The sequence below is a fragment of the Panthera pardus genome, unplaced genomic scaffold (assembly GCF_024362965.1).
Source record: "Panthera pardus isolate Hobbes unplaced genomic scaffold, ASM2436296v1 HiC_scaffold_2, whole genome shotgun sequence".
Lineage (NCBI taxonomy): Eukaryota > Metazoa > Chordata > Mammalia > Carnivora > Felidae > Panthera > Panthera pardus.
In genome coordinates, this window is record NW_026526765.1 from 65,234,307 (window position 1) to 65,258,854 (window position 24,548).

The 24,548-nt window shown below is 41.5% G+C and overlaps 1 protein-coding gene across 2 annotated transcripts in view; it reads left to right on the forward strand.

Moving 5' to 3' along the window:
• Positions 1-16,417, forward strand: part of FAF2 (Fas associated factor family member 2) — a 77,491-nt gene extending 61,074 nt beyond the window's left edge. Inside the window, exons 5-12 of one of the 2 annotated variants that reach the window (XR_008423775.1) lie at positions 2,183-2,321; positions 3,912-3,997; positions 4,113-4,204; positions 5,883-6,060; positions 7,103-7,274; positions 8,230-8,373; positions 11,423-11,607; positions 13,148-13,260. Coding sequence is in view for 1 of the 2 variants with exons in the window: in XM_019450398.2 (XP_019305943.1) it covers positions 2,183-2,321; positions 3,912-3,997; positions 4,113-4,204; positions 5,883-6,060; positions 7,103-7,274; positions 8,230-8,373; positions 13,148-13,330 (994 nt within the window). In the remaining variant the exon portion in view is untranslated. Of the gene's footprint in view, positions 1-2,182; positions 2,322-3,911; positions 3,998-4,112; positions 4,205-5,882; positions 6,061-7,102; positions 7,275-8,229; positions 8,374-11,422; positions 11,608-13,147 lie in introns of both variants that reach the window. The other variant, XM_019450398.2, reaches the window with a different exon arrangement.
• The last annotated feature ends 8,131 nt before the right edge of the window (positions 16,418-24,548 follow it).

Genomic DNA, 24,548 nt, shown 5'->3' on the forward strand with positions numbered 1-24,548 from the left:
ACACCCCTTGTAACTTTTACCCTAAACCATCTAACTATATCCGACTACTCATAATCCCAAAAAATGTTCTTGCTCTTAGATTACCCATTTTTCTCTACACCTCCCACAACACTTTTACCTCTCTGGACACTCCTGTACATTCCCCTCTGTCCTGACAGCCCATTGGATGCTGGCACTGGCACCCTTGCATATATATATATCCCCTTGCTTTACACTTTCACTTTTCTTCTCACTTCCTTCATGTGTCATTCAGAGAGCTCAGTACTGGAAGACAGAGAGGGGCCAGGCCTACAAAATGTCAAAGGAGCCCAAGTTTCTGGCATTAGTCGTGGGGCATCTGGTCTATAACTAAGTAGTAAATGAACCCACACCTAGGCTTTATGGGGAACTACTAAAATGTTTTATGGGCATTTAGGCCAACCAATGAAGCTGGAATATGTGGTCTGGGCCTTGCATACAGGGCAACCTGTGCTTCCCCTGATGCATGGAATAGCTTTGCCTTGCTCTAGGGAGCAGAGGCTGGAGATGAGGACCCAGCAGGTGTAGAAGTGCAAGGATCAGATAAGACTACTTGGTGCTTTAGGAGTCTGCCTGCTTAATGGCTTCCTTTTGCTTTAGCAAAGTTCTTATTGGTTATCAGTTAATCAATTGGTACTCTTTGCATCCTGTTTTATTTGAGAATGGACACATATAAACCGTTAAAATCATAACAGACTGAATTGAGATCTTTTTTAAAAAAAGCTGATTGTCCTGAATTATGTAGGCCATGAGAATATATTACAGTTAAAAAAGTTACAGCCTTTATCCATTCATTCATCAAAATTTGAAAACTTAAAAACTTAATAAGATAGTCCTAAATACTTAATTTCAGAGAAAGTTATCAAAACATCAATCTTTTAAAAGATTTTTAACCACTCCCTTACATATATACAACTTCTTACATTTGTTTTTAATTTGCTCTAAAATGTTTGTGTAAGTGAATTTGATTTGATTACTCAGGAGAAATTCCAAGTGAAATTGTATACACATGGGGAATTTGAGGGGCTAAGGAATTGGCTCAAGATTGGGTAAGGAAAGTGTCATAGTTTAGTCGCCTTTTCTGTGCTGAAAATCTGTGAATATTGTTTGCTTTTCTTGGAAAAAAATATGCATGGCATGTGTGACTAATTTTAATGCAACTGTATCATCCAAGCAACTTGTTTAATGTTATGTAGCACATTGACTTATCAGAACTGTGTCCATTGCCTTCTGTGGAAACCCAAAGGCTAAATAAATGGTGCTATACAATTATGATAAGATAGGCTCTTTAGAAACAGATGTGTGGTATCAATCACCCTTAACTTGACAATAGCTGCCAGGTGCCAAATCTATCAGTGTACTCTAGATCAGTTTTATAAACTTCCTTCATGGATGCCATCAACCATAAATCATTAAGCAGGATTTTACTTGACCCCTTGAAAAGCAAGTAAATCATGAGCACAAGTTCAGGTTTGAAGCCTGAACCATAATTTGAATGGCTTGGGAGTATGCACTAAAAATTCAAAATCCCAGGATGACAGAAAGGAAAGGAAGAGGCAAGTAGGACAAAAATAAAGAGACAGAGCTCTTTTCTAGAGCAGTAGAACTGCTGCTTTCTGTGATAATGGAACTTTCTGTGATAATGGAACGTTCTGTATCTGTACTGTCCAGTGTGGAAGCCACCTAACCACGTATGACTACTGAGTACTTAATGTGGCGAGACCGAAGAGCTGAATTTTAAATTGTATTTCATTTAGTTAACTTTAAATTTAGATAGCTACATGTGGCTACCTTACTAGACAGTGCCATTCTAGAAAATCTGGGGGCACAGCCTGACCTGTGATCTTTTTGGACTGTGTCTTCCTTTCCCAATTTTTCTAGTCCTGAATTTTTCTGCACAAAGCATGCAGGATTTATTTAGACCAGTGTTGGAATTTATAATCCTAGCAGTTTGCATTCGTCTTAAACAGGCAATGGAACAACACTTGCTGCTTTGCACCTTTTGAGCCAGACTATACTCTCGGGTTTGATGGTCCACTCACAAACCCTTCACCTCCTTTTGCTGCCATGCCTCTGGCTCTGTTGTAGGAATCTTTACAAACTGGCCCACTCCATATGCACTACAGTAAGCCGATTCATGTGATATTTATTCCTTCCTCCCCAGGTTTGCTCTTCGTTTTATACGGCCTGACCCTCGCAGCCGGGTCACTGACCCCGTTGGGGACATTGTTTCATTTATGCACTCTTTTGAAGAGAAATATGGGAGGGCACACCCTGTCTTCTACCAGGGAACGTACAGCCAGGTCAGTGCCACGAACCATATAGATGCCAATTTATTGATATGGTTATATCCACAAAGGAAAGCATAGCCCAGCACTGATCATGTCATTCTTTTACTCAAGAACCTTAAATACCTCTTCACTGCTTATAGAAAAAAAAAAAGCCAACCCTACTTGATCTAATTCAAACCTCCTTTGGAGGTCTTTCCTATATAACTTGTTTCTGCATACCCTAGGTTCCAGCTAAACCATTTCCTGTACATACTCTGTACTTTTTACCTCTGTGCCTTTGCTTTTGCTTTTCCCTCCACCTGGAATGCCTTCCTCACATTTTTGGTAAATGGAAGCTTGCGCATCCTTCAGCTAGGTCATATCACTCCTTTCTTATATCCTTTCTGATTAATGTGCCCTACCCTGGCCTACCTTGCAGTCTAAAATAGTAATCTTTCTTATGGTGCTATCATAGTTTTCTTGAAACTTAAAGCATTTTCACATTTTTCCTTATATTATGGTTGCTTATATTTGTGTTTTATCTCCTATAGCAGACAATGATCCCCTTGAAGGCAAAGCTCAAGTTATCTTTGATCCCTCACAGAATTGAACAAGGGCATAGAGCATAGCCTCAAGGCAGCACATCTCTTTCAACCCAAGCCACACAGACCTTTGACTGTTATCTCTCAGGGGGTGAAAATTAAGACTTCTATGGGTGTTAGGCATATCTCTAGTTTGCCAGAGAAAAATGTAGAAATAACACTGTGAACATAGCCCAAACAGTGGTTCTATTCTGCAGCCTCCAGAATTCCTGAATCTATCTGGTGAAAGAGAAAAATACTTTTCTTGTACTTCCTGCTTTGAGTCTCCCATATCGGCTTTTTCTCTATAGTCTCCTCAGGGGCTCTACTACTACCCTACTCAACAAGCATTAAGCACCTACTATATGCCCGGGCAGTGTGCTCAGTGCTGGAAATGCAGATGTGAATGAGATGGGTACCTCTCCTGCACCCCCTTTGCTATGATCCTGAGGATAGATCACCATTGGTCATTCAGGAAATCTTTACTGAATTGTAATGTGCTCAGGATTAAGCAAATGAAAAAGCATACACAGGAATCTTGGACATTAGCCTTGTCTTTGAAGATCTTTTAAATCCTGTGCTCTTTAGAATGCATTTGGGTCCCCCAGTCTCTCGTGCCTGCTTGGTATGTGGCCTGGGATCAGTCTCACCTTTGCAGTATTTTTTATGTACGAAGATGTTGTAGCTGTAAAGTGGCAAAATTCTCACCTCCCTTTTCACGTGGTCACATTCTTCTGTTTTTATCTTCCTTTAGACTGTGGGAACAGCTGACTTCTGTGATTTGTTGGGACTTTCCTTTGTCAGCCTGTCTACTGTCATGTGCCTAATACAGTTTAAATCCTAACAACACTAAAACCTTTTCATTAAAGCTTGTTAGCGTGGACTTTCTGTAGGGGGAAAAATGCCAGGGGTGTGAAGGTAGGAGGCCAGGAATCTGATTTCTTGTTCACCATTTTTCCTCATTCTCCTTTTGTTCCCTTAGCCTAATTAAAAGCTCAAGGCACAGTCATCATAATAATTGGTGGTCTTCTGTCTCCTACAGGCACTTAATGATGCCAAGCGAGAACTTCGCTTTCTTTTGGTTTATCTTCATGGAGATGATCACCAGGACTCTGATGAGTTCTGTCGGTAAGTGGATTGATCGGTTTTTTTGTTTTGTTTTTTTGTGGGTTTTTTTGTGGTTTTTTGCTGATATTTTGTAGTAAGCAGGTTCTTCTCATGTCCTTTTCATCCCTCTCCTCAGCAACACACTCTGTGCACCTGAAGTTATTTCCCTAATAAACACTAGGATGCTCTTCTGGGCATGCTCCACAAATAAACCTGAGGGATACAGGGGTAAGTTGTCTTTCTTTTTCCTCATTGAGATTGTTGAGCTATCTTTAGAATAATCTGGAAAAACATGCCATTTATTGCATGATTATTCTGTGGTAGACATAATGCTAGTATACATTATCTTATTTAATCCTCTCAGTAATCCTGAGATATGGGGGTTGTATTATCTATGGTTTAGGAAACAGACTCAGAGAGTTTAAGCCACTGACCAAAGATCATACAGTTAGCAAGCTCTGTCTCTCAGACTCTCAGCCTTTTATTTACAAGTAACCATTGCCAGGGCCTGTTTTATTTTATTTATTTATTTATTTATTTATTTATTTATTTATTTATTTATTTATTTAAAATGTCTTCTTGTTTAGTTTTGAGAGAGAGAGAGAGCACGTGTGTGAGCAGGGGTGGGCCAGAGAGAGAAGGAGACAGAGGATCCTAAGCAGACTGCACTGACAGCAGAGATCCTGACGTGGGAGTTGAACTCACAAACCTTGAGATCATGACCTGCTGAAGTTGAACACTTAACTGCTTAATTGAGCCACCCAGGTGCTCCAGGGCCTGTTTTAGTTTTAAAAACACCCAGTCCTGTGCAGAAACTTGCTTTTAATCTAAATGGCTTTTTAGTGAGGAGTTTACTCTCAGCAGCAGCAGTTTTAACAGACCTTCTTATACAATGAATTAGTTGTTTGAGTACCTTGAGTACTGATAGGGATTCAGAAAGTTCAGATCTTTGTTGACAGTAACTCTTACCTGGAGATGGAGATAAGTATTTTTAGAAGTCAGTATGGCATATAAAGGTATCCAGTGAAGAAACATACAGTTACTTTACTGTTGCTTCTGTTCAACAGCTTTTGAGTACATGCTAGTGGACCAGGCACTGTGCTAGTAGGTCCTAGCACAGTGAATCAAAGATGTTTTGCCTACATTTTAGAATCTGATTTTTTACCCCTAACTGATATTTATACCTCTGATAAATTCCTACAGGGTGCGTTTTGCCGTTCTAATATGGCTCTGGGGTGGGGGTAGTGAATAGAAAGAGTCTAAGGATATTTTTTTACAGATGCTTATAAAATCTCTTTCAAATCATAAGAAAAACATAAGTAAAACTCTGTTATGGTAAAATATTGGTTATTTGGAAGACCAACTTTCTAAACTCCTTTGGAACAGAAAAACTAGCCCTTTTAATGGAGGGCAAGGTAGGGAGACATGAAAAGAGGAGTAAGGAAGGGATTGAATAAGAGGAAGAAAAGGCAGAGACGATGATAGGAGTTGATCACCAGTAGTATAAAAGTGAGATTTGCAGTCTTATTTGCTTTAGGCTTGATACCCAACATAGAGAAAAATTATGCTCAGCAGTAGCCAGATTCTTTATAGATCCTTTCCTACCTATCAAAAAGACACTGTCCTTGACCTCTGCAGTCTTCCCTAGCATCATCATGACAACCACCCCACCACAAAAGTCTGTCCTATTCTAATCAAATTACCTGGAAATAGGGACACAAAAATATACCAACAACAAAGGTTAAGAAACTAGGAGGAAAAAAAGGTATGCAGAGAATAAATGACACCTCCTTTCTTTCCCAGGTGGAATTAAAACAGTTCTCTCTTGCTCATGGTGGAAAGTCTAAGAGCTGATCTGGTTCTTCCCGAGGGCTGCCCTTAATCTGTTGGCTTTTCTTTGTGTCAGTGTCACAGGCTTTACGAGAGAACACCTATCCATTCCTGGCCATGATCATGCTGAAGGATCGGAGGATGACTGTGGTGGGACGGCTAGAAGGCCTCATTCAGCCCGATGACCTTATTAACCAGTTGACGTTTATCATGGATGCAAACCAGACTTACCTGGTGTCAGAACGCCTTGAAAGGTACAGAGGAGTTTCTCTCTGAAACAAGCAGAAACCAGCTGTAAATTTGGGTGGCTGACCCAGGGCTCCATAGATCCTGACTTCTCTGTCTTAAGCAACTTTGAAAACCTTATCTATTTAGTGTTAAAATATTTATGTACTTTGACCTAAATAATTCTCCCATCAGATCATCTGTTCCTGGAGATGTGAATTGAAATAAAGACAAGAGTCTGGGCTCAAGAATATATAATGTCATGTCATTTAAAATAGCTGAACCATGATATAAGGAGCTTAAATATAAAATACGTGGAATTGTTAAAACCCTTCCCTCCATTACAGAAGTATTATACGTTAATTGTAGAAAATTTTGAAAATACAGAAAAGCACAAAAAAGAAATTTAAAATCACCCATAATCCTACCACAACTTTTAATATTCTGGTATATTTTCTTATAATTTTATGGTCTTTCTCTCTCTCTCTCTCTCTTTCTCTCTCTCTCTCTCTCTTTCTCTCTCTCTCTCTCTTTCTCTCTCTCTCTCTCTTTCTCTCTCTCTCTCTCTCTCTCTCTCTCTCACTCCTATGTATATGTACATATACAATTTTTGGGAGAGAAAATAGAAAATACACCAGAACGTTACAATATTTTCTCTTAGTAGAATTCTGAACAAAGATATTTCTCCATTTTCTGAGTCTTATGAGATCCACGGATGTGGTTTTGGTTTTATGAAAGCAGTATATACAAAAATGCAGTAACTCAAAAGGGTATTACTTGTAAAACATGATCTTGATGATTGCTTTTCAACAATAATACTGTTTGATTCGTTAGAATTGAGGAACAGAATAGTTTTAATTGTGAAGTTGAAAAGCTTGCCAGTTCTTTTTTTGCCAAATTAAACTGGGGAAAAGATGGCTTGTTCAGATTCTGCCATGCTCTGCTTTGGAATCCTTTATGGTAGTATGAAATACTCATCTACCAAGATTGTCACCTTTTTACCCCCCAAAAATTTCAATATAAGAAAAAACAGATTGCTCTTTTCCTTCTGTGCTTATGATTTGGCCACAGGGAAGAACGAAACCAGACCCAGGTGCTGAGACAACAGCAGGATGAGGCCTACCTGGCCTCTCTCAGGGCTGACCAAGAGAAAGAAAGAAAGAAACGGGAGGAGCGGGAACGGAAACGGCGGAAGGAAGAGGAAGTACAACAACAAAAGTTGGCAGAGGAGAGACGTCGGCGGGTAATGAACCTGTCTTTACTCCTTGTGATTCCCAAAGTGGTCTTAAGTGTGAAAGGAAAAAAACTAGAAGATGATGGGATTTGTGGGTGTTTTAATTCTCCTTGCCATTTTATTAAAGTAAGTTAAGTTCTGCATGCATTGTGGGGCTTGAACTCATGATCAAGAGTTGCATGCTCTACTGATTGAGCTAGCCAGCTACCCACTCCCTGTCATTTCTATATTTACTGCATTTTCACAAAAAGTAGTTTTAAAAAATTTTTTTGTTTATTAAAACAGAAACAACAGTGAGTAAAAGGCAAAACAACTCTCTTCCATGAAAAGTAAGCATAAATGGATAACAAGCAGTCAAAATGCTGTTAATTCACAGCAGTTTTTATTTTTTTAGCACCAGTGTTAGCTAATTTGGCATTTCATTCGTGATCTTCTTTCATCATGTATTGCCACTTGATTATAGCCAGTGTCTTTTAGCCATTTCTTTCTTTTTTTTTTTCTTTTTTTTTTTTAATGTTTATTTATTTTTGAGACAGAGAGAGACAGAGCATGAACAGGGAAGGGGCAGAGAGAGAGAGGGAGACACAGAATGTGAAGCAGGCTCCAAGCTCTGAGCTGTCAGCACAGAGCCTGACGCGGGGCTTGAACTCACGAACCGTGAGATCATGACCTGAGCTGAAGTCGGATGCTTAACTGACTCAGCCACCCAGCCACCCCTTTTAGCCATTTTTTAAGCCTTTTTTTGGATAGATAGATAAATGCCCTCACATAGTTAATAAATAATACATGTGATGCAATCCTACTTTGAATTTGGGTGTTTCTGACTTTTCCCAAGAAGTTTGTCTTAGATATTAGTCATTAATTTTTCTTCTGGCCTCACAGTAAACCTACGTGGTGATGGTATTGCTGTTTTCTGTTTTCCCTATTGGAGCCATAGCCTCAATTTCGCTTTGTGTCTATACAGAATTTACAAGAGGAAAAGGAAAGGAAGTTGGAGTGCCTGCCCCCGGAGCCTTCCCCTGATGACCCCGAGAGTGTCAAGATCATTTTCAAATTACCCAATGATTCTCGAGTAGAGAGACGATTCCACTTCTCACAGTCTCTAACAGTAAGGACAGCCTAAGTTGTGTAAAGTGTATGTAGGGTCTGGGCTATAGATTTGGAAGCTTTTGAAGAGTCTTGAGAGTGTTGTTGGCATATCTGCTGGGCTGATGAACAGGAAAGGAAGGGGTGTACAGAGAGAAGAGTGCAATGAACCATTGGGTTCCTTCAGTTCTAGCTGCCAACTCAAAGCAGCTATTATGGTTTTCTTTCATCATGTTTGAGCTCTGCTGAGAAAAAAGTGTACCTTACCAAGAAGCTCCACAAAAGACTTGTATATTTGAGGTGGGAGGCTCTTCCACGCTGCTTGGCTCACATTGGCTTCAGGATCCCACTAGAACCCCTCACTCTATCTCCACTGACCTTACACATCTGAATATAAATGCATGTACAGTTTGCATGCAGTTGTCACTTTCCATTCCTGTCCATTTAGTCCACAGGAACCTCACTTTATGGGGCTGCCTTGTATATTTGGTATCTAAAGGTAAATAGTGTTTGTCATTCTGTAGGGAAATAGTTAAGAGCAGAGACTCTTAGAGTCTCACAGAATGAGGATCAAATTTTCATGCTTCTAAGATTAGAGATGTGTTTTCTTGGTCATTGTACTTCATTGATTCAATTTCTTCATCTATAAAATGGGTATAATACTAGGTATTCTCTAATAGGATTGTTGTTAGGATTAAATTCATATGTAAAGGGCTCAACATTGTGCTTGGCTCTTAGTAAGGACTCAAATGCTAACTGTTGGTTTTGGTATTTATAACCAAAAGGAAGTTTCTGTTTATATTGAGAGTTGGTATGTTGCCTTTCCAGATTTACCAACTACAGTAGATTCTGCCATTTCCTTGATCACTCGAAGTAGTCAAGAATAAACTATGTAATAGTAATGAGGATGCATTGTAGTCAAGTGAACCTGGGTAGCATATTTATTATTTCTCCTGTTTAAGTAAAGAACGTTGGACAAGTTGCAGAGTATTTTACAGGGCCTCAGATACCTCATCGGTTAAATGGAAATATAGTCTGCCCTCCGATAACTTTAAACTAAAGATACCTCAGTCACTGTTCTAGACACTCGAAGGATTATACAGATGAGTGAGACATGGTTCTGGAATTCACGGAGCTTATGACTAGTAGGGAATGTAAGACTCCGCTAATGCAGGATAAAAAGTTGGGAGGAATCCTGGCGAAAGAAAAGTGAGCAGCTCTCTCATTTTCCTGTTTATCTCTCATTCATGCATTTATTTATATTGAGGGAAGGTGCTCACATCGCTAACTTTTGATTTTTAAATTGGGATAATATGAATGAGCCTCACATACTACATACCATGTAGTAGGTGGTCACTAAATGTTCATTCCCTTCCCCTGATGTGTTTCCTAACAATGGTTTGCATATGGATTTTGGCTTGTCACCATGTTCACTTTCACATCATAGTACACCTGAACCCTGTGGAGCTTCTACTCCTCAAACTCACATTATGTATGTGAAAAACCTAACAAAAATTAACTCTCTTGAGAGTTTTGGAGGAAAATCTGTTAGAATTGTGGAACAGAATAGGCTTCTGGTAGAAGGGGAACCAACCCATTTGTTAACTATTGAATCCTTAAAGACTCTTAAATAGGTGCTCAGTAAAAGTTATTTTAAAAAAAACAACGAAAACCTCAGACTGAGAGAAATACTTGGTCATAGGTGGGGACAAGACTCAGAGATGGGAAAGAAGTGTAAAGGAGAAGTGTGGTGGTGGTATGGGCCTTCAACATTCATGGAGTTTTTAACATATAACCGAGTAATGATTTATAGTGTTTTTGTGCTCTTGCAGACTTTGGTCTTCCTGCGAGCTTTGCCCTTTGTAAATAATCTCAAAGAGTGAATGCTCAGTGAAACACTTCATTTGCACAAAGCTCAGCTATTGATAATAGTAAAATGCTAAGATTAAAAAAGGATAGACTATAGAAAAATCTCCAGGTCTCATGAGTGGCAGAAAAGTGGCAGCTGACTTTCTGTTAAATACTTATTAGAATCCAAATTATACTCAGGATTCATTTTTCTATCTGTTAGAACTAAAAGTGACCTCTGGAGGTGATGTCCATTGTTAGTGGTAAACAGAAAATGCCCATTTTGTACCAGATTAAGTATTTTAAAACCAGATTGAAAAGGAAACAAAATATTGTTTCACCCTTCTCAAGCCCATGTTGGGTTCATAACAGTAATATTTGGTACATGTCTGATGCACTCAAGATAAAAAGAGAGTGAGGGTTAATGGAAATTGCAAAGAGAGACAAGAACTGTAAATGATCGAGATTGATAGATTAAAATATGAGGAGTTTATAAAATCATGAGTGGATTTAGAGAAGAGCATGGATTTACTCCTTAAATTCTAGAGTATGTATGTTATGTATGAAGTATGCAGCCTCTTAAAAGCTCTAAAGAGGTCAGTTTAAAACACATGAAGAAAGGACTGCTTCACACAGAAGAGAACAAACTTATGAGATGTAACTTCCCTCAAAATAGTAAGGGTAACTTGAATGTTGTGTTCCTGATCTTTGGGATTGACCTGAAAGAAAGAGGTTAGCAGTGCCCTCCACAACACATCCTTTAGACTTTTTTGGTAGAAGTAGCATGCTAGATAAAGTGGGCCACAGAGTGGATCCAGTGTGCCTGTTCTTAATGTGTGGCATCCAGAGACTGGGGATGATAAAGGTGGCTTATTCCATAGGTACCTCACATTTTAGGTTTTAGTAATGTGAGTTTTCTTGATGTCACCTTACTTCTCATTAAGAATTTACTTTTATTTTATCAGAGTCACAGCAGGGTGAGGAGGGCATTCTCACAGAGGACAGGTCCACATGGAGTGTGTCAGATCTTGACCAAATTAAGAGAGTGTCCACATGTGGGGACAGGAGTGCACAGAAGTCAGAGCCTGAGTAGCCTGTGGTGGGGTGGGGTGTTAAAGACAGAACTGGATGAGGAGGGGGAAGCAAACTCCTGGTTTTCTGTGTACATATATAGAGAGAAATATAGATTTCAATGTATGTATGTATATTCACATATTCTCTAGTTTTTTACACAGAGAGTGCTTGGGAGCAGAAACACCCCAATAGCAATGAACATACCTAACACCTGGATCGTGGCTTTTAAGTACCATTGTCCATTAAGAAGAACCAGGGCTCCTTGGAGAAATGTCTGATTCCAGAGCTGGGGCAGGAAAATACAAGATCAGCCTGGAATACCCTGTGCCAGAAGGCAAGGAATTATTCAAAAAATGATGAGACTTGCCATAAAGACACAGAAGCCATCTTGATTGGACTCCTTCTGACTCCATCTAGAACAATTTGAACATTAAAAGGAATATTATAACATTATAACCTATTAAAGTAGGAAATCATGACTCTGTGTTAGTATAAATAAGTTGAAAGTTTGAGGAACACTATGTCTACAGTTTCAAAGTACCTCCCCACAGAATCTCTTTAATTACAAAGAGAAGAAGAATTTGGACGGTGGAGAGGCAATCACCACCTTAATGAAGTGATCAAAGTGCACATTATAGGCACTGGGGCAGATTGGAATTGTGCTCCAACTGCGTAGGATGCATTTAGTAGAATGCAGCAGCATTTCTGTAACACGCCCTCCAAAGAACACATCTAGAATCTAATCATGAGTAAACATCAGGCAAACAAATTGAGAAAACATTCTGCAAAATAAGTTACCAGTTATCTTTAAAAAGTGAAAGGTCACGAAAGTCAAGGAAAGATTGAGGATTTGTTCCAGACTAGAGGAGGAGGCTTAGAAGATGTGACGATGAAATGGAACACATAATCCTAAACTTCATGCGTTTTGCTATTAAAGGCAACTAGCAAAACTTGAAAACTTTAATAATAAATATATATTATGTTACAACAATAATGTGCCAGTTAATATCCTGGCTTTTTTTTTTTTTTTTTTTGAGGGCTTTATTATGGTTATGTAGGAGATTGTCCTATTTATAAGACATGCACAAGTATTTTGGGGGTGATGGGACGTCAGGTTGGCAGTTCGCTCTCAACTGGTTCAAAGAAAATTCTGTACTTCTGTTTCTGTAACTCTCTGATTTTTTTCTTAATGTTTATTTTTGAGAGAGCGCACATGAGAATGCGCACGCACAGCAGCGGGGGGCAGAGAGGGAGACAGAGGATCTGAAGCAGGCTCTACGCTGTTAGCGCAGAGCCGGATGCAGGGCTCGAACCCACGAACTGTGAGATTGTGACCTGAGCCAATGTTGGACTTTTAACCGACTGAGCCACCCAGGCGCCTATGTTTTTTTAAGCTTATTTATTTATTCTGAGAGCAAGAAGCGTGCTCAGGGGAGGGACAGAGAGAGAGAGAGGGAGAGAGAGAACCCCAAGCAGGCTCCACACTGTCAGCACAAAGCCCAATGCAGGGCTTGATCTAGTGACCTGAGCTGAAATCAAGAGTCATACACTTAACTGACTGAATCACCCAGGCACCCCTCTAATTATTTCTAAGTAAAAAATTTTTAGCTTTATAGCAAACAAGTTGTCAAAAAACAAAAAAAAAAACCCATGAATCAGTTCAGAAGTAGGACTGGCATTGGCTGTGTAATCTCTTCAAAGAACTGCCCTACGTATTTGCTGTGTGAAATGGAAGGACCTCACAATAGAATTCCACTGTAATGTGATTACTTCATATCTCAGAGTCATCCTGGAGAGAGCTAGGGATATTTGATTTCATAGTTGTGTTGTCTGTCTTTGTCTTTCTCACCACCCTTTTCCTGTATGATCTGCAGGTAATCCACGACTTCTTATTCTCCTTGAAAGAAAGCCCAGAAAAGTTTCAGATTGAAGCCAACTTTCCCCGGCGGGTGCTGCCCTGCATCCCTTCAGAGGAGTGGCCCAACCCCCCCACGCTGCAGGAGGCCGGACTCAGCCACACAGAGGTTCTCTTTGTTCAGGACCTTACAGATGAATGACATTTTTTTTCCTCTCCCCTCCTACCCTAATCCCTAAAAGAAATGGAAAAACAAAAACAAAAAAACAAGAGAGAGAAATTCATATTATTATTATTATAATACAATATTTTTTTTAAAAGACTGCTGCATCCTAAGGAAGGATCAGAAACCATGCTGCCTAAAAGAGTCACCACCTGTGTGTGCGCGCGAGGTCAGCAATGAATGTTCCCGCCGGCAAGCCCACCCTTCCCTACTGCCTCTGCACCACGCACCTTCCAACGAAAGGAGACTCATCACCTCCAACCCAGTCATTGTCCCAGCTGGGGAAGGGGACATTCTCACTAGTTCTCATTCATTCTTGCTTTTATGGAAAATAAAAGTGAAAAAAACCTCCCCATCAACCAGCTACTGCAGCATCTCTTGAGGACTTGCTTCTCCCACCACCGGAAAAGAGAGGGAAGAGAAGGCACAGAACAGAGATGTTCCTTGAACTTCCCACCATTTATGAATAACTTTTAAATGTTTTCTGTTGCTTTGTAATGACCAAAGGAATGAGGCTGACATAGGTGTTTGTTGGTTTTTTTTTTTTCCTTAACTTTATTTGATAAAGAGCCAATTCTTAAGCCTATGAGTTCATGCCCTGGGCTCCTTAGCCCACAAGAGTATAATAAAGGTGCCCTGGGCTGGTTTGTGCTTATTTCTGCCATTGTCCCTCTCACATTCCCAGAGAGGTTGTTCTTTTTGGTCCAACTCTTGCTGTCCTTTCTTGCCACCTGTGCGCCCCACTTGGAGTATTGGGGAGGAAATCTGGATTCATTGCCCTGCAAAGGCTATGTATAGACAGATATACCCATACGTGTGGTGTGAACTCCCGTGTATACTCACCTATATACATGACTGCAGCTTTCCCTTGGAATCTGTACCAGGTGGTTATTATGGGATCTGAACCAAAGGATAGCAGCTCTTCATTCCTCTTCTGACACATGCATGCTCTTCGTGCCCATCCCTGAGCTTTCCTGAATTGCCAAGCTTGGTGCCTTCCCAAAGGACTAGCAGGGCCTATGGTAGAACCAGCAGAACCCCATGAGAGTGCCCTGCCTGTCTCAGTGGGAGTGTGGTGGTCGTGGTGGTGGTGGTGGTGGTGGTGGTGATGATGGTGCTGGTTTAAGGTTAGAACTAGAGACTTTGAGGGGAGCCAAGACCAAACTCCTGAACTTCCAAGTTGTTGGAAGGCACATTTTAGTTTCTAATGTAGCCACTTGCTGGAGGCAGTTTTTAATCCTCTCCCTCTATTGCTCTAAGTAATAGGGTTTTTTAACCTCTGGATGTCTCTTCTGTGGTTGAGTTTCTAGTAATGGGTACATGGGTTAGGCCATGTATTAATAGATGCCAGCATGAGCTGGCAAATATTCCAAAGTGTTCTACAGCTAGACTGGTGCAGACTTGTAACACAGCAAGCTACCAAAGTAACTGTAGTTCCTAGCATGCTGTGAGGCTGGGGGTTCATATCAAAATAAAGCATAACTTGGTAGATTTGCAGTCTCCAAAGGCGTTCTCTCTTGCTTACCTAAAATCTAAGGGCCACTCTTATAGGTAGCAGTGATGTGGCTTCTATTTTCTGCAACCCTCAGTGGTTGGGATAAACACCATGGGACAGGGTGGGGAGCCTGGGAATTTCCCAGTGGCCTTGGCACAGGTGTCTAGAACACCATCTGTAGGAAAACTTAATTCTGCTCCTAGCTGCCTCAGGGCCAGATGAGTAGAAGATCACTGTCTGTTGGTATAAAATGTATCTGGAGTGAATACCAGGATAAACCATATTCTCCACTTAGCTTTATGTGACTTCTGCTTCCTGCTGACAACCATGCAAAGAGGAATTCTTCCACTTAACTCAGAGCCTCACTCCCTGTCAAATTCATAGCTGTTTCCCTAGCCTTACACAGGAGAGGAGGGTATTATGGGCCTTCTCTAGTTTGGGTGTACTGTCTTGCTTATGCTTCCTTGGAAAGTTGTAAATCTTTTTCCTTAATTCAGTCTGCATCTTATTCTACAGTGTGCACTTTATGCCTCTTGCCCTTTCAAAACTTGTTCAGTGAAGGAGGTCAGATGCCAGAATATTAAGAAAAAGTCTATGTCGGTACAGCTCTTGGGATTGCCTACTCATTTACTTTAGGTTTCAAGAAGTTTTATCTGAAGCACATGTTCCTTCCTAGTCCATGTTAAAACAGGCCTGCTTTGCTCAGACCCCATTCCTGTCTCCTTGCTGACCCTAGGGCTGCTGCCTGGTGCCATCTCCCTTCCTCCCCCATGGAGGATGCACATTTTATCACTTCAAGTCAGTACAATCTGTGTGTTACTCCCAAGGACCTCGGAGAACTCAATGGGACCTGCAAGGGAGAAAATACTGAGAAGCTGATGATCTGCAAGCAGTTGCTCATTTCCAAATCACCTTTGGTTATTTCAGCTGTTCAAACAGCAAGTCGTCAACCTAACGAAGACACCTGTTTCAAGTTTTGTTCTGCACGCCCCAAACTGAAGTAGATTCAGCTGAATAACCATGGGAAATCACCAAGCAAAGACCTCCAATTGGAGTCAGTTGAATTTTTGCAGCCTCAGTGGGGCCTCTCTGGTCTTTTCTTCCACTTCTACAGAATTTCCTGCGGCAAATACTTTGTCCTTGCTTGCTTCCACTATGATGGTTGGATAAAAAATGGCCAGAGGAGAATATTTCTTAAAAAAAAAAAAAAGAAGAAGAAGAAGAACCTATAATCTTCAACTGAGCAGTCTTTATGAAAATTGCTAATGGTGCCAAGGCCAAGGAAAAAGTTTCAGAAAATGACTGTGGGAAGGAGTGATAACCCCAGAATGCAAAATCAGGGGAGTATTATCTGGTGCTTGAACAAGGAGCTCCACTTTACAAATGGCTTTTTTAGGACTTGTGAGGAATGCAGCAACAGGAAATCCATCCATAAAGGATGCAGTGCCCCAACTTGTACTGCGCCTGAATAGTTACGTGATAATTTACTGAAGAAATCTAGTGTACTTTAAATTTTTTTCATAAAAGTTTACATTGTATTGTAGGTTAACATTAAATGTTTTATAACAAAATCTCATAATGAGTTGTGGGTCTTTCTGTTTAAGAGAGATGTGGTAGATATTTTCTGTGTTCATGAAGGAAAGTTTGGGAAACCATGGGGGTGGGAACAGGATATTGCATTGCTGAGAGGCAAGGGAGAATCAAAGAGAAGCAAGGAGTTAAAATAAATCAGTAGTGCATTCCAGTGAAAAGAGGCAACTTAGTGTGGATAGGTAGGAGGGGCAGATAGATATGGGTTCAAATTTGGCCTTTTGTGGCTTCAAACAAGTTCGTTAGTTTCCCCCAACTGTAAATGAAGTTAACACTGTCTATCTTGGAATGGGTTTGTAGATTAAATCAAATATATATGAAGGGCCCAACACAGGTGTCATTGTTCCCTTTCTCCATGGCAGTGTGTTTTGAAGGAATGTTTTTTTGCAGTTGTAACTGTCAGTTTCATAAGGGATGTCACGTCTCCTGCTAGAACAGATCTACGTCCTTGCGAATGAGTCCCTAAAGAAGAGTCACCTTTGATCTGACAAAGTCTGGACTATTATTGGAGCTCCCCTCCTAAGGTATTGTTGCTTGTATTCTCATTTTTTTCTTTCTTTTTTTTTTTTTTTTAATTTTCTTTTTAAGTAAACTTCACACCCAACTTGGGGCTTGAACCTACAACCGAGATCGAGAGCTGCACACTCTACCAACTTAGCCAGCCAGACACCCTTGTATTTTAATTTCCGAGAGGAAATTTTAGGTTCAATTATTTGCCTTTTTCTCCCCCACTGTCTGACTTCATGCAAAGAACTTATTCCTGTGAGCTACGAATTCTTGTTACCTTCAGAATCTGCCCTGTTGCTTATCCAAAGATGTGTGGCTTCCATTTTATTTTTAATGTACCTCTGAACTAGAACGTCTTCTGCTCAGTCTAGTAAGTCTGCAAGAAGAGTTTGTTCACCTTAGGTCAATCCACTTTTAAAAATGAACACTTCACGATTGTGAAGCTTATGTATAAAATTTTTGCCATCAATGAACAGAGTAAAGGAAGATTAGAACTTTGATGCCAGATACACCTGGTTCGAAATCCTGGCCGTGGCCATGATTTTGGCCAAGTAACCTCAACTCTCTAGGCTTCAGTTTGATCATCTGTAAAAAGGGGTAGGTTGTAGCCCTGCAGTCATGATTAAGTGAATTGCTACTGCAGAGTTAACCTGGTATACAATTGGTGTTTGGTAAGTAATAGCTCCTATTACTGTTTTCAAAACAGTCTGTAGCTTGCCCACTGCTAACCATTCACCCTAGATAAAGGGAGGAGAGGTTAAAGCGGAGGGGTTAAGTTGAAGCTTTGCCTATGGTCAATCAGGTAATGCCTGACACTTTTCCTTGCCATGCTTCTGGTGTTGCAGTTGTAACTCCATGTGCTTTTACCCCAGTGGAGCCTCCAGCCCTCAAAGTCTTTTCCTCATGACTTCGGGTCCTGCCAACACAGTGCTGAGCCTATCCTTCCTCTCCCAACCCTACTCCTCCCCTCTTCTGTCTGCCCTTCTTGGTAACTCTTGGAATCATGCCCCAAACTCCCGGGTTTCTTTAAGCTGAAACCTGATTTTCCCTTGAAGACACCACTTCAAAAAACCCTTAAGCAAATACTGCTCATTTTCTCTCGAATCTTTGAACCAGGATATGGATCTCTATTTCTCTTCTGCCACTCTGATGCACTGTCTTCCAGGACAATGCTCCCAAAGCATGGGCCATCTGCTTGGGCTTTTTCCTGTTCTGGTTGCTACTGGACATTCCCCCAGATGTTGACAACTGATACTTTTCCTCTCCACCAGCAACCTGGGTGACTCTTATATCTACGTATGTGGATTCTCTAAAGTTCTGGTCCTATTGCTCATGATTTGACTTGTGTAGCCGCTGAATGTAGTAGAGGCTTTGAGTCCAATCTGGATTTGAAACTGCTGCTTGCTGACTGACTGATTCAGGGCGTTTCCTCATCTATAAACATCATGGTGGTGCATCCTTGCAAAGTTCAGGTGCTGCTTAAATGGCCTGATAACCTGTGAAGTGCCTGGTGGTGGAAGATGAATGCTTGGTAAATGTTTGCTTTCTTTGCTCCTGTCCGTCCCAGCTGTGCTGTGCTTTGAGCATGGCTTCCACTTTGAACTATTTCACCCTCAGGACCTCAAAACTAAACCCTTTCTGACCACAGCCTTTAGTGCTCCCACTCCGCTATCTCTACTCTGCCATCAAGGCCTTTCTGTCCCTCTCCACTCCTCCCAGTTCTCCCTGCTAGAATTCTGTTGGCTTTTTACCCCCTCTCTATGACAGTCCAGCGCTGTCACAATTAACGAAGTGAAACTGAACCATTTGGTTTCTCTCCTCTTGTTCCTTAAGCTGCAGAGTCCTGGCATATACCACAGTAAACTGAGGAGCCCTGGGGATTGATGCCCACTCCTATGATCCAGCCCTAGGAAACTCCCCACGCATTTCTACTGCATAGGCACTGCTCCACTGTGTCCCCTTTCTCAATCCAAGCCCACCTGCATCTTCCTCACAGCCCATTACAAAACAGCCTACTTCCTGAGAAAATTGAGATCTTGTCACAGAACTTCATCATCTTCCTTTTTCACCCCAAAATTGCTCTGTGATGTTAACTGCTTCCTCTTTCCCTTCTGTCTTGTGGGTGTATTTTCTTTTGAAGGAGATATAATTTACATACAGTAAAATGCCCAGATCTTAAATCCGCAGCTTGATAAAATTTTGCCTATGTGTACACCAAAAACGAGATGCAGGATGTTTAATTACCTCAGAAAGTTCTCTTGTGTGTCTTCCCAGTCTGTAGCGTCTCTGAGATAACCACTGCTCTGACTTCTTTCACCATAGAAGTTTTGTTTGTTCTTAAACTCATATAAATGGGCTCACTGTGTGTATGTGATTTTATAAATTGTTTTCTTTATTCAGGTATTCCTATTCATGATAAACTTTAGGAAGTGCAAATAAACAATAAAACTTCACAATACCACATTGTCCGGAGATATCTACTGTTAATATTCCAATGTATGTCTTCCCAGACTTTGCATATAAAAACAATTTTTTTCCTACAAAAATGGGATGGCATTGTAAATATTGTATTCTCTCCATTTCATATCTTATCTGTATATTTTTAATGACTATGCATCATTTCACTGAATGGATGTACCATAAACTGATCAAAATCCTCTTACGACATTTTAGGTTGTTTTTTGTTTTGTTTTGTTTTGTTTTTTTTGTTTTGCTTTTCTTTAAAAACATTTTTTTTTAAAACGTTTATTTATTTTTGAGAAAGAGACAGAGCATAAACGGGGGGGGGGGGAGGGGGGAGCGGGGCAGAGAGAGAGGGAGATGCAGAATCCAAAACAGGCTCCAGGCTCTCAGCGGTCAGCACAGAGCCCGACGCAGGGCTCGAACTCACGGACCGCGAGATCATGACCTGAGCCGAAGTCGGACGCTTAACCGACCGAGCCACCCAGGCACCCCTGTTTTGCTTTTCTAAGTACAGACTGATAAACATCATCCCTGTAGCTAAGTGTACACACCCATGCTTGTTTTCTCAGGGAAGAAGAATCCCAGAAGTGAAGTTACTGAATCAAAGGTTGGAAATTTTACTTTTTTAAATGATTGTGTGATTTCCAAATTATAGTCCAGAAAAGTTATTTATACTCCTACCAGCAGTGTGGGCTCAGTCTCTGATTTGTGTCATCATTGCCAGAACCTTTACAACTATCTTTTCATTTGCCTGAATCTCTCTTCATGTTCCATCTAAAAATGTTTGGCATCTCCTCCCTTGCAAAACCTTAATCTTACCTTACCCACAGGTCCCAGTCCTATCTCCTTTCCTGCCAAGATAGCTTGCACAACCAGCCTCCACTTCCTTAACCTCCTGTTGATTGAACTTCCATCCCCACTGACCATCTCTTATAGTCAACTGCAACCTCCTAATTGCCATGTTCATTGGTGTCTTACAAGATCTTTGTAAATAGAAAAGTTCCCCACCTGGTACCTGGGGGTCAGATTATGTGAATTAGGTTAGGGAATCATACTTTATCTTGAGGGCCATTGAGGGGCTTTAAGCAAGGGAGACACATCAGATTTGGGTTTCAGAAAGCTGATTCTGTCACTGTGGGGAGATTGGATGGGATGGGGCAAGACTAAGAGGTGATATGATTGAGTCTTGGATTAGGAATGGTGTGGGGATAGAGAAGCGTTAATGATGGAAATGAGAAGTATGTAGAAGGCACAATAACCAAGGAGGTCCTGAAGGCTGATTAGATACGGAGGGTGATGGAGTGTCCAGATTTCTGACAACAGCATTTTAGGAACAAAACAGTCCCTGGTGACCTTCACAGGTGCTATTTCAGTAGAGTACAGTATCAGAAGGCAGAAGTAATGAATGGGAAATGAAGTGGAAAGATGGAATGTAGGCAGCTCTCATGAAATTTGTCAGTGGAAGGTATTGGAGGAAATAGGACAAGCTGGAGAAGCATTATGAATGAGGAAAGGTTATTTAACATAGGAGAGACTTCATTATGTGTAAGTGTTAAAAGCAGTGAGATTTTAGAGAAAAATGTTGAAGGTGCATAGAGAAAGGATAACAGAGAAAGATGTCCCTGGGATGGTGGAAAGGTTGGCCTTAAGAGGAAGGATGGGAGCAGAAAGTGCATTTGTAGATTTGAAGGCAGAAGTTGAAAATGTCCATATGTGACGGTAACTGTCAGATTGTGGGGAGATGGTGGGGTCAGAGGTCTAAGAAGACTTTTGATTTGAAATAGCTGTTTTAAAGAGTGCAGACTAGAATATAGGAAGACTTAGGTGGTTTTCTGGGAAAACAGAGTCCATATGAGATTGAGACCAGAATATACAGTGGGAGTAGATACGAAAAGCCAGGACCTGTCGCCAGTCTATTTTCTTCACTGCTGCCAGTTTTCTTTCTGAAAACAGAGGGCACATGCAGGCATTCAGAATCTCTCTGCACCCCCTTTGTCCCAGATGAAAGTCCAGCTCTTCAGCCTAGAAGTTGGGGACTTCAACTCTGGGGCCTCTTTACAGCTTTGTTTTTCTGTTACCCTGCATGGTCATACTAATTAACCACACAGATCTCTTGATTGTTCCCTAAACACACCCCAATGCACTTCCTGCCTAAAGCTGTACTAACACAACTAACACTCAAGATAAATGGTTTAGAAGATAAGCTGTCAATTTCTCAAACTCCTCTGATTGCCAGCCTACCAAGTGCCTATGCCACGTGATTCTGGTCTTCCAGAATCGTATTTATAACACTCTGGCTTATTATAACACAGGTGCTGGCATGGCAAGGAGTGTAGATATAAATCAATTTAGACACATAGAAACTGCACACCCCTGGATCTTCTCACATAGCTCTTATCTTTTGGTGCCTATATTAGAGATCTTTACTTGCAGGTAACAAACAGGAAACCCACTGTAGCTAATTTAAGGGGGGGAAAAAACCCAAAAAAAATGATGTGTTGAAAGACTATGTGGTAGGTCCCAGAATTGAAAGCCAAATCTTAGAAAGGGTGAGGTCTAGGTTTCAGAAAGGGTGGGTTGGTGGAAAGGTGTTGTTAGAGGTAGAGGACATCCATGGGATGTTGGGACTTCCACCTTTGGGATGGAGAAACATAATTGGCAAGTAGATTGGGGAAAGCCTTTTCTTTTGAAAAATTGCAGAAAAGCATAAAGAAGAAAATAACCCTTATTTGTAGTCCCATCACCCAAAATTATTAACATTAATATTTGGGCATAGTTGCTTCCAGCTTCCCCCCCCCCCCCCCGATATACTTGGGTTAAAATCACATAAAATGTTTATACATTTGCTAAAATAAATCCATTCACCCTCAGCAGATGTGGTTAATTTCTGGCTGAGCAACCTGCCATTGTGTTGAGCACTGAACAGCAGTGAGCCCTCTGTTGTTAGGAGGGCTTTCCCAGCATGCACTTCTCTGTCAGAGACTTTATCTGAGGTTGAAATAACAGCAGAGGCCGACAGGTTTGCCCCAGCTTGTCAGAACTGTGGAGGCCGGGGTGGTGGTGGTTCAAAGTATCATTGTGCAGAAAAACAATTGGAAATGGGAGAGATAACAGTTAATTCACTATGCTGGACACTGGAAAGAGAGGGCAAAGCCTGTGTAATCATCTGGGCCCTGGGACTGGGGTCAACTTCCCATATGCTTTCCCTCCAAGCAGCTCATTTGTTCACTTATTCAATCACCTGTTCAGATAACCCTCACTGATGCCTACTGTGTCCTTGCCCTTTTGCTAGGATCTGGGCATTTGGCGCATGTGATGACTTTTGGTCTAGTGAAGCAGAGACATGGGCAGCCAACCAGATTGATTGTAACAGGTGAGGCATATGGGGAAAGCTGTCTGCATGGTGTGCTGAGGAAGCAGAGTAGAAGTGTGTTCTTCTCTGACTTGAGGGAGGGATCTGGGGAAGCTCACTTGAGGATGGGACATTCAAACTGGGCTTTGGAAAAGGAGCGTGCTTACCAGGAGGAGAGGAGTTCAAGCATTTGAGACAACATAGTGTGGCTCAAGGGCAAGGGCTGCAGGGGGAGATGGACCTGGGCTTGATCCCAACTCTCCGGAATCTCTGGAAAGTCCTCTCCCCTATCTGAGTCTCAGGTTCTTCAGCAGGAACTATGAGGGAAGTAATAACAGTTTTACAGTAAAGAAATCAGAAGAAGGATCCCATGAGGGATAACTCGGCAGCATGGTGGGCACTTAATGAAATGTGAATAGTCTTCTAAGCAGAGGAAACAGCATGCACACAGGGGTGAAAATGGCATGTTGGGTAAACCATGAGAACCTGGGGGTGGCTAGAAGGAAGGAGGGAGACGCAGAGGCTGATGAGAGTGAGATTAGATTGGGATAATGGTTCTACTGCTTCCAACCCGTGTCATAGGGAAGCTGGAGAAGACAGGTGAGAGGAGGGAAAGACAAACATGGAACCTCAACGTCTGTCATCACCCATCTTCCAGTGAAATGACAAAGGAGGTTTATCTTCAGGGCTGAAATCAGTCTGACTTCAGTCTCCCCGTTCATAAAACAAAAACCCAAGACTCTTCTGCGGCTGTCATTCCCAAGAACCCGTGTGAGGGACAGAGGGCTTCCATCTCTTGTTGTATCCAGGAAGTTGTAAGGTGGCAGGGGAAAACAGGCTGAAGGAGGCCTCTGTTAGGATTTTTCAGAAGTGGGTTCTCTGACTTGGAGAATGCAGAGTGGAAAGACTACCAGGCTATCCTGATTCTCCCACTTTCTACTTGGGCCTGGGACTTAGACTGGGGCCTCTCTGAGCCACAGCTTCTTCATATAGAAACCAAAGATAATATATACCTCAACTCGGAGCTGAGGAACAAATGAAACACTGGTTTATAAGGCCCTCTGGGACCTGACCCCTGCCCTTCTCTTCAACTTCATCTCCTCAGCTTCATCCTGTGTTCTTGCCCAAACTCCTTCCTGCCTCTGAGCTTCTGCACATTCTGTTCCCTCCTTCTGGAATGCTTTTCTCCTGACTAGCTCCTGTTCATCATTCAGGTCTCATCTCAACATCGCCTCCCCTGGGAGACCTCCCCTATGTCAGGGTGCCCCTGCCCCTGAATTCTTCATGACCCTTGTGATAATTTGAATTTAAAATTTTAAAATAATTTTTGTGAGAGAATGAGAGAGAGACAGAGTGCAAGCAGGGGAGGGGCAGAGAGGGAGACACAGAAACTGCAGCAGGCTCCAGGCTCTGAGCTGTCAGCACAGAGCCCAGTGTGGGGTTTGAAGTCATGAACTGCAAGATCATGACCTAACCTGAAATCAGACACTTAATTGACTGAGCCACCCAGGCGCCCCTAATTTGAAGTTATTGTTTACTTGTATATTGTCTAGCTCTCCTTCTGGAATGCCAGCTTCCTGGAGGCAGGAACTTGGTCTCATTCACTGGAGTTCCCAGTCACTGCCTAGAACAGTTTGTGGCTTTGGGCAGAAACACTCAGCCAGTTTTGTTGAATGACTTTATTTAGCACAAACAAGATGGGAAGCACCATACAAGGTGCTGAGGACTCCGTGGCAGTTAAGCTTCCCTTATACAGTATCTAGGCTGTTACCCACTCTGTGCCCAGAGAA